We start from the raw sequence: 15638 nt of genomic DNA on the forward strand, positions 1-15638 counted from the left end.
GTATCAGTTCACCGACGTGGCAAATTCATTTCGGCGTTGTTTAATGCCGTGAAATTATCCTCCAGGTTCGGGTGCGCAGGAAGTGAGCACGCGGGTGATGATTTTTTCGTCGTTCCGTGATAGCGTGCAGGAGATCGCCTCCATGTTGAACCGCCACGGCCCGCTTATCAGAGTCATGACATTCATGGGGCAAGCGTCGGCAGGGAAAGGAGTCAAAGGTTTTACTCAGAAGGAACAACTGGAGGTGAAGACCTTCTCTTTCCCTTTATCGGCGTCACATCTCATCACATCATCCAATAAAAAAAAGCATGTGTTCTAAGGCATCATCATCAAGATGAGAATATAAAAATATCTTTTTTTATTTTTGGGGTTTTGTATGAATAGGTAGTGAACAGGTTCCGTCAGGGAGGCTTCAACACGCTGGTGTCCACCTGCGTAGGGGAGGAAGGGCTGGACATCGGTGAGGTTGACCTCATCGTGTGCTTCGATGCGCAAAAGAATCCAATCCGCCTCGTGCAGCGCATGGGCCGCACTGGACGTAAGAGGCAAGGACGCATTGTGGTTATCCTGGCAGAGGGACGTGAAGAAAGGGTTTGTATTTTCGTCCGAAATGTCAAAATGTGTTACGTGTTAAATTGCTGTAAAAAAATGTCTTTTATTTTTCCCGTCATGCATTAACCTGACCTTCAATTTGCTCTTCCTCAAAGACGTACAACCAGAGCCAGAGCAACAAACGCAGTCTGTTGAAGTCCATCGTGGGCAACAAAAGTGCCTTCCACATGTACCCCAACAGTCCCCGCATGCTGCCCGACTGCATAACCCCCACGTTGCATAAGATGCACATCACCTCTGGCCAGTTTAACCACCGGGATAGCAACAGGAGGGCTTCCAGTAGCCGCCGGTTCCTCGCCCAAGATCAGGCATCACTCATCCACCCACAAAACCTTTGTGAGTATTTTTAGTGAGCTGAGCTTCTGCTGTAAAGTTTGCAGTTTTGACTTGAGTGTGTTTTTTTTTTGTGTTTTTTTTTTCTTATGTCAGTTTGTCAGGAGGAAACTGCTTCCGGACCTTTTTTGAGCAAGACAGAATATTCTCTGTGGGTGTCCACCATGAAGCTGGCTGAAAATGAAGCTCAACCAACCTTGAGGCAATCATCAAACTTCATGTCTCTACCAAATTATGGACCCCCTCCGGTATTTTTCTTTTCATTTATTTTTTTAAACTCTACTTGTTGTCAACCCAACTTGACATGTTTTTGTCTGGAAGCAAATATTTAGACACTGCCGACAACAGGCATCGATGTTGCAGCGTAATAAGCATTTGAACACAAATTGTGGAGCAACATATGTAGACATACAATAATACCAATTTTATATTTCAAAGGAGGACGCACACAGAGACGACACGCCTGTGAGAGAGCTTTCCCTTTTGGAATGGCGGCACTGGCAACATCGAGCATTTCCAACACATGTGGTCGATCACTCCCTGCGCTGCCGGCATTTCACAAAAGTGATGCAGCTCGTCGACAGCATGCGGGAGGAGAACGAGGTGGGTTGTTTTGTAAAATAGTCCTTCAAACAATAACACATTCGATCTCGTGACTTGTTTTATAAATCAATCATGTGACATTGAGACATGGTGAATCAAATATTTGTCTTACAAAATCAACTTGTGTAAGTAAGCTAGGGGTGGAGCAGGGTTGTGATAGTATTTTTTTTTTCTTTTTTATTATAAACACTAACTTTTTTGAAAGGAGTCAGCTGAGTTTTTCCGGAGCGTACGGGTTTAATTTGGGTTAAGTAACCAGTCATTCTTCTGATCTGGAAGGCAATTTCTTGGCCTGACAAATGGGTTCTGTGGTTTTTCCACATCTTTATTCAAATGGTAATAATGAGTAATTTGTTTTTTTTCCCCCCCCATTCAAGTAAACAAACTTCTCTTTTTGGACAATTGACAGTTTTTACTCGAGTGCTTATGGGCATGTTGGGTCATCAGAGGTACTGCTAAAAACTTGTTATGAGATTAGTTGGTATCAATTTACATGACGCTCGCAACATACTTGAATCCTCAATAATAGCTTGGTCTTGAAATTCCACATCGGATTTAATCACCTAGCTGCTTTGTTACTCGCCACCCAATGTTTGTTTAAGTACCTCGAGTATCTCCAATTGCAGTAATATAACAGTCCAGAAGATCGGGCCATCGATAAGTCCGCTGGATCGGTCCGAATTCCAGAAATTGGGTCAGGGATTATGATAAAGCCCACTTTTTTTGTTCCCATGTCGAGTCTTGTCTAAACAAGGGATTGAAGCAAGGTAGCCCACCTGTCAAAACAAATCGGCGAGGAGTGTCTGGGAAAGTGGCACACTTTCATTTAGGCCATCATTTTATTAGCAATATTATACACAGTTGTGAATTGTTCAGTTTGTGAGATTTGGGGAGTCGAATCGATAAAGCAGGTCATTGAAATGATAATTTCCTGAATCTTTATTCTATTTTGCTTTGTGTTTAACTGTGATTAATAGAAAATATCCCCTGCAAAGATAAGTTTAGCCGTGGCTTACTTCCACAGTTGGAGTTTGCAAGGCCTTCTGAAATTTTGGTCCACAAACACTATCGCATGTCCAAAATGCTCCAACTTTTCTGATTTCCCCGCTTTAAATCCCGCTGACACACTTTGCTGCCTCGCTCTTTGAAAGCTTCCAGAAGTTGTTTTTCCAGTCATTTACTGTCTGGCCCGGGCCAAGAAGTAAAGAGCGCACGCTGTTTTCCTCAACCCACTGTCACGCTCTTCTTTGTGATGAGGAGACGCAGGTCGTTCAGACAGACGGGCCTCCTCGCTTGTGGTTATGCAATCCTCCGAAGCGTTACATAAATCCAGGAAGCTGGATCTGGGTCAGGCTTTGGTGACCTAGATGGGGATGAGAAGAGGAGGAGATGGAAAAAGCTTAGGAATTTGAAAGAATAACATTTTATTATTAGCAATTTGAAACAATGGCATTTTAAAATTTGCACTTGATTGTATTGTGATAAGCTCATCAAGTTATTTTGTTGTTAACATGAATTGAGTCAATTAAGTGATTACTTTTAGCACAAAGTCACAAAATTGTTGGTACTCTTGTGATTTTCAAATAACAATAAACAACAATAATAATAATTAATAATAATAATTTTAGATTGTATACAATTCTTAGAAATTAGCCAATGGAAATTAGATAGTGCTTATGAATTGTGCAAATTGTGGAATGTGTGATTGCAGTCACGGGAGCATCAAACTTCTTGGAGATGCTCCTATAGCCTTCACCTTTCACATGCTCATGTCGAACAACTCGTCTCCACTTTCTCCGGTTATGCTGACTACCATGTTTCCAACAGCACAGTGACTTCTTTATGACCAACTGCTTACAAGTTTGACGACAATAATCAGAGGACACGCCTTGCTTAAACATGTCTTTATTGTAAGAATATTTTTAGTCTTTCCTCGACGGGTTTTCCCCCAGGACCTGTTTCATTGTTTGTTTGTTTTTTTTTTTCTTTTTCTCCTGAACCACAATTCAAAAGCTATGTTTGATTTTCAGTCATTTTAGTTTAATTTTCATTCAATTTTAATTTACTGTCATTAATACCATTTCTAACAGCTTTCCAACAAATTTACATAGTGTGTTATCGCTGCAATTAAAAGATGGCGGTTTACGTTCTCGGCCCCATTTCTCTAAAAACCCTCCCAAAAAATGTTTTATTCTGACCATCAATTTGTTTATTTAGGTCATTGTGTGTTTACGATAATTGTTATCAATTTTTATAGATCAGTTACAACATACCAGCACCGGAAAATTGCTGAAATTAGATCGCAAGTCGTAGAAATTCGTCAAAACGATGCAATCGAGGTAAAGGTGTGGTAAGTCCGATGTTGGTATGTTGTGCGGTTCGTGTAATTAGAGCGTTACACAAGCATCACTAACTGAGAGTTGTTAAATTGTCTCAGTGGGCGGGAATTTAATCTTGGATTATTAGTTACGGCATGTAGAACTTTCCAGAGGATGGGCATTACAAAAGTAAAAAAATACCTCTGTATAATTACTGCCCATAGACTCTTAATTATGCCCTTTTGATATCTCAATTGTAGAAACACCTAGCTACAATTGATTATGTTTTATTTTATGATCTCGTGATCATCGAGGATATCAATCCAAACAGGAAGTAAGCCACGGTTCACTGACCAATTTTTGGTTTTAGAATTGATAAAGTGAACTTTTCGACCATCACGACCCCGCATTTCCAAAGCCACCTTTGATTTTGCTCTGTCCTCACGACGGGGAGCTTCCTCCTACTGTTTGTCAGTTGATCGGCGTCCTGCTGCCTCTGGGGAGGGTGCCACTTCCAACAGATTGCTTCCAGGTGGAGTACTTTGACTGACAGATTTTTGGCAATAACCCCGTCAGGCTTATGAAATCTAAACCGACAACACGGAAACGGCGGCCTTATGTAAAGAAAGACTTTAAAGTCCTTTCAGTTCGATCTTGTGTGTGGTTGCTTCACCTGCTTCCTAGTTTGATCCTTATGGAGATAGCGCATGTACTAATAAAGTAGATAAATTGTCAGCGCGGCCCCAAAAAGTCCAGAGGTTGATTGTATTTACGTTTGCTTCTCCGCAGGGCGACTGCGCTTACGAGGAGGAGTTATTATCTTATCTCAATAAAGCCGACACTGACGGCCGTCCAAAAAAGATTCAGAAAAACACCTGCTCCAAAACTAAGACCAAATCAGTGGCTGCTTTGGAAGTCCAAGAAAAGAACAAAGAAGAAAACAATCCACAAACATTAGTCGAGAAACTGAAGCCTCGTGTCGATCCGTCAGTTCTACCTCAATTAATAAATGAGGAGCCGGTCCTCATTGTTGAAGATGACAAAAAAAAGGATTCACCTAAGGTTGAGGAGGTGTTAATCGATCGGGACGAAGAAGATGCTGAACTTCAAGCCATGTTCTATCTCCCCAAATGGGATTCCTGGCCTCCATCTTCTGTCAACCCGGGAAGAGACCAGAACCTAAATGCCATCCGGGACAACGTTGCCGAGCTCCTGTCCCGATCGCCGCCGCCTTGCGCGGATTTAGACACGCTCACGGTGGACTCCATCTGCCCTCCTCATCCCGATCCTCCTCAGCCGTTCCACGTCAGCTTTACCCTGGATGTCGATGAAGATGATGAAGTCATGGCGAGTCGTTCTGATAATACGGGGTCAGATATAAACGCGCCTCCGGGAGCTGAGGAGGAATTCCGTAAGCAACCGAAGTCTGTCAGTAGTCCAACCTGGGATGAGGTCTTTGAGGACGGTGGCGCCAGTGAAGCTAAAAAACACCAGCAGAGTCCAGGAGAGGAAAGAAACGCGGACTCGAAAACAAATGAGCCGGCTGCGTGGGAAGAACACCTAGATGACAGCATGGACCTGTTTGGTGACGATGAAGCCTTCCTGCAGATGACTATCCCAGACATCCACACCCCCAAAAATCATGAGACATCTCGGACCTCGCCCAGCGTGGAGGACATCGCTACCAGCACAGTGGCTCCTTTGGAAACACGTGACACAGGAATTAAACATCCAGTGGTGTCAAAACGTGTCGAGTTGTCTGACAGCTTGGACTTTCTTGTCAATTTTGACCTTGGCTATTCCTTGGAGAACTCAGAGGAGGAAGAAGACGCCATGCCATTGAACACCAGCTTTCCACAACCTCCAGCTTCCTCGCCATGTGTAAGCATCCATTCGTCCACACCTTACAGCTTTCATAGGCCTGCTGCACCTTCATCCCGCACCAAGAGCCCCACACCTCAAATGCTCTCAGAGAGGAAAAGCACTCATCTCGCGTCGCCGTTGACGTCCAAAGTGGTGGGCCCGGTGTCATCGGGTTCTGCGTGGCCTCGCGCATTTCGCCTCTCTCGCAGTATTCTCAAACGAAAACGACCAGAAGACGGCCCAATTTCAGCGGTCGAACCTAAGGATGATTCTGACCCCCATCGAGGTTTGTTTATTTATGCTAAAAGACTTGGAAGTTTCCAGATAGAATTGCCAGGGGTGTGTAGACTTTTTATATTCCCTGTATATAATCCCTATTACATGATGTGAGAGTTGTGGTTGAAACCTTCTATTTTGTCACTGTACAAATGTTTATTTTTTTTTTTCTTTTAGCGGAGTGTATTATAGACAGTGATGATGACGTTGTCCACCAGAGAAGACATGGCAACAAGGTCAATCCTTTGTCCTCTCCAGAGGCAGCGGTGAGAAAACACACACGCACTTCATTCAATCAGGAAATGTTTCAAAAAAAGGCACAAAGCAGAACTCAATGAGTTCAACGTCCAGTTGTCATGGCAACCAGCATATTGGACAAAGTGGTTAGAATGTTATGGCAGAGCAGGTACTATTGATGGATTTTAACTTGTGGTTTTTTTTTTGTTTTGGTTTTTAATGTCTTCTAGTCCAACATCATCTCTGATGCAGACTCGCCACTTGTGAGAAAGAAACGTGCGACGGCATTAAACATAGTGAGATAGTCTTTTTTTTTTTGTCACGCCACGATGTCAATGCATTCAACCCTTCTGAACCCTTTTGTCATCCGTCTCTCCAGTCCGAAGCCGACGATGACGACGATTTCCAGAGCGAGCGTGCGTCCGCATGCAAAAGAGCGATACGGCCAATCCAGCAAATCAACACCAAGGTTTTACTCGCATTTGTGTCATAAGAAGCAACCTTCAAATGTCACCTTTTGCTTTTTAAATGCCATCTTTATAATTAATAGCTATGTCAACCTTGGCATTTCCCTCTCCCCCCCCCGATTGTTTGTGTTTCTCTCAAAGCGCAACAAATGTCAAAAGGCCCGCGAGTTCCTGGACGAAGAAGCAGTGCTGTCGGAGGACGAAGAGGGCGCGGCGGTTTCGTCCGACGAGGATGACGGAAAAGAGCAGAACCGATCTCTCGATGGCTTTGTGGTGGACAATACGCATTCGTCTCAGGGACTGAATGGTAGACTGCCGCGTTTACTAACTAAAGATGTAAAATACCTGGCAACGAAAAACAAAAGTGGAATTTCAGGTTCTGCTATCAAAAATAAACACACACCAACGGTGACTTTTTTTTTTTTGCTGGCCTTTCTCTGCCAATTTAGTTTCTTCATCCCATTGTGTTTGTCGGATAAAATAAGAGCCTTGTCTTAAAACCTTTGCATCCCCTCTGACGCTCTCGTCTCCTTTCCATCAGACTCCGAAATGCGCGAGATATACTTGAAGTCTGTGCGAAGCCCAGCTGTCGGTGGAAGGTATAAAATGTCCTACAAAAACCTTCATAACCCAAACATCTTCTCCCAGGTACTACGACATACTCCACTGCGTATTATAACGAGAGCCGTGTGACTATAGGATTTGGTTTGCAGGTGCCCGAGCAGGACGAAACCTACAAAGAAGATAGTTTTGTGGTGGGAAGCCAAGAAGAAGTGGAGGAGGAAGAGGAGAGCTCTGAGGAAGCCGTGGAGTTGATGCCGGAGGACTCGTACGTGGACGGGAGGAGGCAATACGCCACGCGACGCCGTGTCTTCTTGCACAAAGCCAGAGCAAAAACCGGCGCTTCGACGAGCGTGGCCGGATGTCGGGTGCAGCCGAGGAGCAAGCGTGGCCGTGTTCTGCGCTTGGTAGATTCAAGCGAAGAGGAGGAAGGGGTAGATGGTTCGGAACCACCCGAGACTATAAAACATTTGCCACAACAGGAATCTTTGACTTCTCCGACCATATCAAAGGTCAGCGGGGGACAGAGGGAAGAACAGCAACAAGAGAGGTAACTTCTGGAGAACAATGGTTTAAATCACCAGAGGCAACAAAACACTATAAATTAGAAAATCGTGCAATGCTTGGTTCCTCCTGCAGGGGTCGCCAGAGGATAGAAAACCAACATGCCCTTTCTGACCAGCTGGACTTTGAAATGTCAAGGTCACTTGATGCATCCAAACAACAGCCTCAGGTAAAAAGCAAAAAAAAAGTGGTCCTTTACTGCCATCATGTGGCATCAATAGGCAAATCCATTAAAGTACACTATTCATCCAGGAGCCTCCATCCACCATCCCAGATTCTGCCAGGGCTGGTCCGTCCATCACAAAGTGTCCGGTCTGCATCCTGGTGGACAGTCGCTGCCTCAGCGGCAGCGTGGAACTCGTGACCAGCTTACGGCAGCATCACAGCGCCAACGTCCACGTGTGCTCCCTGGATGGTAACTACTTTGTCGTCAGCGCCCGCATGGCCGCCGAGAGGCACGCCCAGTCGGATCTGGCGTCCCTCCAGAACCGCAAGCGACTGGCCGAAAGGGTGAGCGGCGTGCAGGAGCACTTTGAGCGCATTTGTTTGATTGTGGAGAAGGACAGAAACAAACCAGGTCAGCCTCACGAGTGTAGATTTGGTTTCACACCACTTTGGTCCAACGTACGACAATGTTTGTGTTCCAGGCGAGACCACCCGTTCCTTCCAGCGCACGCGTTGCTTCGACAGTACCCTGTCGGCCTTGGTGCGGGCCGGCGTGCGGCTGCTGTGGAGCGACGGCCCCCGACAGAGCGCCGCCTTGCTGGTGGAGCTGGCACGACTGGAACAGCGCAAGGGGCATGGCGTCGCTCTGCCCTCCTCGGAGCTGAGCGGGCGGCAGGACCTGCAGTTCTACTTAAGCCTGCCCTCCGTCAATTACGTCCACGCTCTCAACATGAGCCGCCGCTTCGGATCCGTGGCCCAGCTCGTCAATAGGTAAACCGATTGACCTGGTAGCACTTGTGAGGTAAACTAGTGTCTCAACTTTCCTGCGTTTGGTTGTGCAGCTCAGTGGAAAGCCTGGAACGCGAAGGCGGCATGAGTAGAGCGAGGGCCGAGGAGATCTATCGCTTCTTGCACTACAGCTGCGACTCCTTCCTCGTGGACCAAGCGGGAAAGTCCCGGGAGACGGTAACCCACACCATCAGGATCTGATTGCCAAAAGGTGTCCTATTTATATTGTTCCAGCTGCTGCTTTTTGCTCAAAAACCGATCAAGTGTTTGCACCTCGAGCTTCAACCGGATAAAGCTCAAAACTTTTGCACAACCCGACCCAAGTAGAGTAACGTGCATTCTATTTATTTTACCGAGTTATTTTTAAAATGTTGGGAGCAACTCAACATTTGGCAGAAGAATATTTGTCTGGAGAAAAATATGGATGATTATGTTTACAGCGATCAGAATGTAAATTTCAGTTAATAAAAAAATATTTATGTTTTATAAAAATGATCTAGTGTACCATATATATGTATGGATTGTTATTTTTTTTTCGTGTGTGAATGTTTTGTTTTTCTGTGAGGGTGTATCGTGATAAGCACATGAACTAACAAAAAAAGAAACAATCGTTCTATAAGGCCATGTGCCTTTTATTGATAATCAAACAGATGACAGCATTTCAGCACAAACGACATTGTAACAGAATTTGGATTCAAAACGGGCATAAATAATCTAGTGAGAGAAGAGTACAAAAATAAGTCATACTTTCACAGATATATGCTTAATTTAACACATTCATCACCCTGCTTTGATAAATGTTTTATAATCATTTTGGGTTCAAGCAGATTTGTATTTATTTTTGAGAGACATTCAAAACCAGCATTACATACACATTCTCTGCATCAACCATTTGGTTTCTAATTCAATACGATGGTGGGACGGTGATAATTTGGTATGGTCAGGAAAAAAAAAATGGTAACAGAAAATGGACTACTATTGGACGGTCATCTTTTTTTCTTTTGTGTGTGTGTGTGTGACTGCATCACTAACATCTTCCTGTTGTCTGTTTCAGTTTGAAACAGAGTCACTTATTTCTGAGAATTTAACAAGGAACAGATTGCGTTGTCTTGGGAGGTTCAAGTTGAGGAATGGAGTAAAACGAGAAAGACACCAAAAAATGACACCGCTGAGAGCCCAAGAGACAAATGTAATATTTACATGTATGTACAGCAAGTGTGACATTTCCATGATTGTGGGAGTCTCAACCTTCAACTTAGGTTTGCCTCCAGCGACCCACTTCTGGTAACCATTAAGAACAATGACCCAAAGTATAGTGTGGGACAGCTGGTTGAAGATTTAACCACAAAGGTTTCAACCCATTTACTGCTGTAACATCTGTAACCGTGTTAGCTCTCCTTTTAATGACCATAGAAAATGGAAGTATACAAAAAACAGACTACTGTATATATGTACAAGTGCAGTTTTAACTGACTAATGAATCATTCTTAAATATAATGCCTGTCTGATATGCAGCTACAATCACTTTTCAGCTTAGCGCGCGGCTGAGCTCAAATGCTGCTGGCCTGGGTCTGCGACTGCAACGGCGGCATGGGGGTCGCGTGCGGCTCGGGGCCCGCCGTCAGGACGCACTCGTCGTCCTTGCGCATGTACAGCAGGAAGAGAGTCACGGTGGCAAAGGTGGTGGCGTTGACCGGGAAGGCCCGGAGCAACGTGGAGGTGAGACCGCGCGTGAACACCCTCCAGCCTTCCTTGCGAACGCTCTGCCGCACGCAGTCGATGATCCCGTCGTAGCGGTGGACGCCGCCCACGCCGTCCGCCTGCAGTCGGGACTTGATGACGTCCACGGGGTAGGTGGAGATCCAGGAGGCGATGCCGGACATGCCGCCGGCGAACAGCAGCTTGGGGATCAGGTAGGGGTCCTCCGGCTCGCAGCTCAGGCGGCGCGTCAGCACGTCGTACGCCAGGAAGTAGACGCCGAAGCCGGGGGTCTCGCGGATGAGCGTGGTCACCATGCCGCGGTTGATGCCCCGAATGCCTTCCTTGTTGTAGATCCTCAGCAGGCAGTCCAGAGAGTTCTTGTACACCTTCCTTTTGGATTTCTTCTCCCCGGTGCCTTGCATCTGCATGCGGGTTTTGGCCAGCTCCATGGGGCAGCAGATGACGCATTGGATGGCGCCCGCCGAGGCGCCCGCCAGGAACTGGTTGAGCGGCGTGTCGTGGCCCAACTTGCGCATGGCGTTGCCCTGCACGCCGAACACGATGGCGTTGATGAAGGTCAGGCCCATCATGGGAGAGCCCAGACCTTTGTACAGACCCAACGTCTGCGGAACAATGGCAGCAGGTTGACATTCAAGGTCGTCTCAACCTGGTAAGAACGTCTGCACTACCCAACATTGATTGCAACCAAAATAAGAACTCTTTGTTTTTAATACATCTAGTCCCACTTCAATTTCAAAGTGATGCACAGAGTATAAAAAAAAAAACGCCTCTGGGGCTTAACGTCGTCAAATGTATACGAGCCGAGCGGACTCCACGTGGCGTTTTGAACCTAGCGTGACTTGCGAAACTGAATTTAGACTTCTGAGAAATGAGGTTCCAGTGGTATAGGAAGAATCTCAACACCCTTTCAAACTGAATGTCTCCGGCGCGCTCGCTGACGTGGCTCGTCCCAGTGTAACCGGACTCCTTAATTATCAGCGAGGGTGGACTAGGAGGCGGAGTCGCGACATTCTTTGGAGTCAAGCTTACCGACTCCTGGCGCACGATGGACTGGAAGCAGTGATATGTGCCGCGGTAGAGAGGCTTGTCTGCATTTTGAACCTGAAGCCGCACCTGAGAACCAAAAGACTCGTGTTAGCGTCACCGTCGTGATGTCGTAACATCACAATGTCAAACTGTTCTAAAGGGAAAATAAGCAGGCAAAAAAATACTAAATATAGTTATGCATACGTGCAAAATGAGGATTTGTGTGTGTGTGTGTGTGTGTGTGTGTGTGCGCGCGCGCGTGTAAGTGTGTGTTTTTATTTTTATTTTAAGAAGTTGTGTACAGCTCAAGACAGGACAAAGAACAGGGGTGTCCAAACTACGGCCCGGGAGGTATTAGTGGCCTGGTGTTTATTTTTTTGTGGCCGTCGCAAATACTAACAATGGCACGAGTTGGGTTGCAAGCTATCCAATATTTTTTTTTTAAATCATCCTATGGGTTAATCGTCAACAAAATTACTTTACGTGAAACACGGAAATGTGAACTTAAGATGCAGGTGATGTTTTTTGTCAACTGGTGGTCGCCATTCTCACGTACAGTAGTTGTGTGTTGAAACAGAATTTCGAATTTCCTTAATGTGTGCAATGCTGCAAGAGAAAATCTTTACAACCAAACAGTAATAAAGTTTATTTAAACTACACAAATAAAAAAATAATTTCCATTTCAGAAGCAAAAAAACGGTTTAATCCAAAGCCAACGTGGCTTTTGCATTCTTTTGTTTTTCAGCGTGCGACCCTCAAAGGAAAAAGTTTGGACACCCCTGAGGGAGAGAAAGAAAGACCCGGACTTTACTTACTAGGTCCCAATTCCGTCGAAAGGTTGTTTATTTCTCTCTCTCATCTACAACACAGTGACACTGTTGCTATTAAAGACAGCCCCCGCCCTCCACCAGCACTCCGCCAAGCACACATATTGACAGCAAAGTACACAAGAGCGCCAAACACCAGGCACGCAGATGCTGCCATGTCATCTAGTCACTTTAAACATGAATGCAACTTTGTTTCTGTCCCAAAGTGACCCTTGAGCTGGCTTAACTTTCATTTCCTCATTGCACTCAAAAGTAGAGGCTCAAAAACAATCACACAACCTGAAAAATATGCAGGCTAAACTTTATTTCACATGTTTGTGCTTAGGCCAAAGCCATGGCTACAAAATATTGTTTTGGCGCCGTCTTTTGTCAAGACATTCCCGAAAAGCAGAAAGTCTGAGTTCTCAGAACTCTGATCAGGAAAAAGTATACTGGAATGAAACAAACTGGGAGGTCCGAGTTACAAAGTCGGAGAGGAAAAAAAACGTGCATGCCCTGATTTCACCAAGTTTCTTCAATCTCTTAACAGAGACTGACAAATATTTTATAATATTTTTCTTATAACCGACATTCATTATTCAACAGAACTTTTTTTTTTTATTGTGTTTTAACTTTCAGAAAGAAAGCAGTTTACAATGAGTGTTGCTCAGCTCATTTGTCATATTTCCTCTATTTGAATTGTCAGTGACGAGACAAGTTTGCTGGAAGTCAAATTGTGGTTTGAAGAACAAAACAAACTAAAAAAAAAAAAATCCCCCATAGCCAGATTGTTGTTTACATTCACTCAGAGCACTTTAAGGTCACGCCTGGTTAAGTTCAAATGGAATGAAATCCGACTTCTTTTCTTGGACGACTATGTATCAAGTCGTCTGCTTTTATTTATGATAATAATGATTAAAATGAATCATTAAAACTCGCGAGTACCTTTTTGGCAAAAAAAAATAAAAAAAGTCACCAAATAGAGCAACCAAATCAAGAAACTGGCAACACCGACCTTGGCTGAACCCAGAGACCCTTGCACATAGCAACTAGCAGCAATGGAACAAATGCCATTACTGGTGTTCTTACGGGGAAAACAAAACAACCACACACAGGCTGTTTTGGGCTAAAACTGGTAGAATGGGAAAAAAACTTTAGTCAGAGCAATGCACAGCGGAGATGCGCTTCGAACAATAGTTGCCGCTAAATTGTCCCCACAAATTAATCGTAATAAACTAATCAAATGGATTAATCACCCAGCCCTGTTTTGGCTTCTTTCTTACTATGAGCACAGTGGCAGTAAATACACAAGGACAACTTTACTATTTACTCAAGACAATCTGTATGCTTTGGAAATGATTCGAAACATTGAAGCTGTCAGTACATGCTAACATATGTTTACTGTACATGATTGTGTACACTATACACATGACAGACCGGTCGGTCTTTGTCATGGCTTTAAGCTACAGGTGACGTACCCACCTTCACTGTGTCGAACGGATGTCCAACCAAAACACCAGCAGCACCTGGAAACATAATTAAAAAAAAAACAACGATTTAATATCATTTATTTGTGTTTATCACACAGAAATTCCCTCCGGGAGATATCCTGATCAGATGCCCGAGCCACCTCATTTGACTTTTCTTGATCGTTATCTAAGTAGGATGTGGAGAAAATATCTTAAATCATCGCCCCCCTAAAAATATGCTGTCCTGTAATTGACTTTTGATTCCAGAAAATAGCAACAAAGGACACCTTAGGACATAGGTGCCAAACTCAAGGCCCGGGGGCCAGATATGGCCCGCCATATTTTTTTTTTTATGTGGCCCACCAACACAAATTTTGCATCAACTTTGTGTCGTTACTAAAATTTGAAATTGAAGAGCTATTGCTTGCAATTTTTATTACCATTCGTCTTTTTTAAATATTTGAAGTTGTTACTAGTCTGTGATTTTAAAACTAGTTATTCATCACTTTGTTTTGAAGCCTATACTGAAGACGTTGACAATCATAATGGCCCTCCGAGGGAAACTATGACAACGATGCGGCCCGTGGAAAAAAAAAATGAGTTTGACTTGAACTTTTTTTTTTTGTGTGCAAAATTGCTAACAGATCATTGCTTTGGTCAGAGCGCAAAAACAGCAAATGTATGCGTGTTTGTTTTAATTTCCCAATTCTGAGATTTGCCAAACTGTAAATTGCAGTGATTTATTTCATCGGAATTAAAATTTTGAAGCAAAAGTAAGATCTTCAGAAAAATACTCGTAGTCGATGTCTGTTCTTTACTTAACGACAGTGACAGAGTAGCCGTACTGTATTCATTCACTCAATAATAATAACAACATAATACACCAAAATAAAGGCGTAATAAATCAGAGGAGCCACTCCCGTTGAGTGACAGTCTTGGAATGTAATCCGATGAGTCACTGACCCACGTAACGTTCTTGGAATTACAACACAATCGATTTCATATTTTATCATTCTTTAATATTGCATCTACGTATAAGAAGAACGTTTCTGATCATAGGAGTAAAGGAAAGCTAGCACGGTTAGCATAAATTTATTGACCTGGCTCGCGTGGCAGGCTAGCGGCAATGCCACGCTATGGCTAGCCGCCCGGCCGCCTGCACAGCGGTCACCGCTTTTCTTCCTTACCTCCCACGCAGCCCGCGGCGAAGTCAAGTGCCATTCCCTCGAATGTCCAACTTGTTCGATTTGTCACGCTAAGTCGACGTTGAATCTAATGCACGGGTTTTACTTTCGCCACGAAACGCGTTTCCGGGTGAACGCGAGCAATTGACAGACGAGTAAGCCCCCCCTCCTCCGGCTAAGCTAGCTCTGTCCCCGTCGGCGTCGTGGTGATGCCGGAGCCACGCTAAAAACAAAAAAAGTCTTACGAGGATAAGAACGTGCAGGAAATGTTTTATTTTACTGTCGACTAAACCTTTTCTATTTCTGTATCTCAAGGGGAGGGGAAGGCGGACACCGGCACTGGGAACGCGGACGCGTGTTTGCCCTTTTTAAGATGGCCCAATCGTATGTCTGAGAGCAAGACAACTCCCCTGGCCCGCATTGGCTGATACCGGCACGTCCACCCCGGCTTCGAATCACAGGCGTGGGCCTAGAATCAACAATGTTATCACGGCGGACGTCATCAGAACACTGTACGAGGTGAAATATTAGGCACGGGTTCAAATATAGGTACGCAACACACGCACAGACATTTATTACTAAAGTGTGCCCATAATGCCCTGCATTGTAATCTATATAATACATGTTTATAAATACATATGTA

The 15638-nt window shown here is 44.5% G+C and overlaps 3 protein-coding genes across 12 annotated transcripts in view; 2 read left to right on the forward strand and 1 right to left on the reverse strand.

The window, feature by feature from the left end:
• Positions 1-10433, forward strand: part of fancm (FA complementation group M) — a 21950-nt gene extending 11517 nt beyond the window's left edge. The window contains exons 9-24 of the mRNA XM_085931793.1: positions 66-244; positions 385-591; positions 708-948; positions 1042-1193; positions 1384-1548; positions 4656-6015; positions 6183-6271; positions 6473-6538; positions 6622-6711; positions 6851-7016; positions 7251-7357; positions 7423-7820; positions 7910-8003; positions 8087-8411; positions 8482-8770; positions 8842-10433. Of these exons, the coding sequence (XP_085787919.1) occupies positions 66-244; positions 385-591; positions 708-948; positions 1042-1193; positions 1384-1548; positions 4656-6015; positions 6183-6271; positions 6473-6538; positions 6622-6711; positions 6851-7016; positions 7251-7357; positions 7423-7820; positions 7910-8003; positions 8087-8411; positions 8482-8770; positions 8842-8989 (4076 nt within the window). The 3' untranslated portion in view covers positions 8990-10433. The remainder of the gene's footprint in view (positions 1-65; positions 245-384; positions 592-707; positions 949-1041; positions 1194-1383; positions 1549-4655; positions 6016-6182; positions 6272-6472; positions 6539-6621; positions 6712-6850; positions 7017-7250; positions 7358-7422; positions 7821-7909; positions 8004-8086; positions 8412-8481; positions 8771-8841) is intronic.
• Positions 9795-15360, reverse strand: slc25a29l (solute carrier family 25 member 29-like). The gene is made up of 4 exons (XM_085931814.1): positions 14999-15360; positions 13825-13868; positions 11540-11623; positions 9795-11112 (listed from the first exon to the last, which is right to left on the reverse strand). Exons 1-4 carry the CDS (start codon positions 15030-15032, stop codon positions 10339-10341), a joined length of 936 nt encoding a protein of 311 aa, XP_085787940.1. The 5' UTR covers positions 15033-15360; the 3' UTR covers positions 9795-10338.
• Positions 13718-15638, forward strand: part of wdr25 (WD repeat domain 25) — a 42546-nt gene continuing 40625 nt past the window's right edge. For 8 of the 10 annotated variants that reach the window (XR_015068325.1, XM_085931800.1, XM_085931796.1 and 5 more), the window contains exon 1: positions 14964-15544. The gene's annotated coding sequence lies outside the window, so the exon portion shown is untranslated. Of the gene's footprint in view, positions 14892-14963; positions 15545-15638 lie in introns of those variants that run through there. The other 2 variants (XM_085931798.1, XM_085931802.1) reach the window with 2 other exon arrangements.

Source organism: Syngnathus leptorhynchus, chromosome 15 (genome assembly GCF_054491065.1).
Source record: "Syngnathus leptorhynchus isolate UIUO chromosome 15, UIUO_Slep, whole genome shotgun sequence".
Lineage (NCBI taxonomy): Eukaryota > Metazoa > Chordata > Actinopteri > Syngnathiformes > Syngnathidae > Syngnathus > Syngnathus leptorhynchus.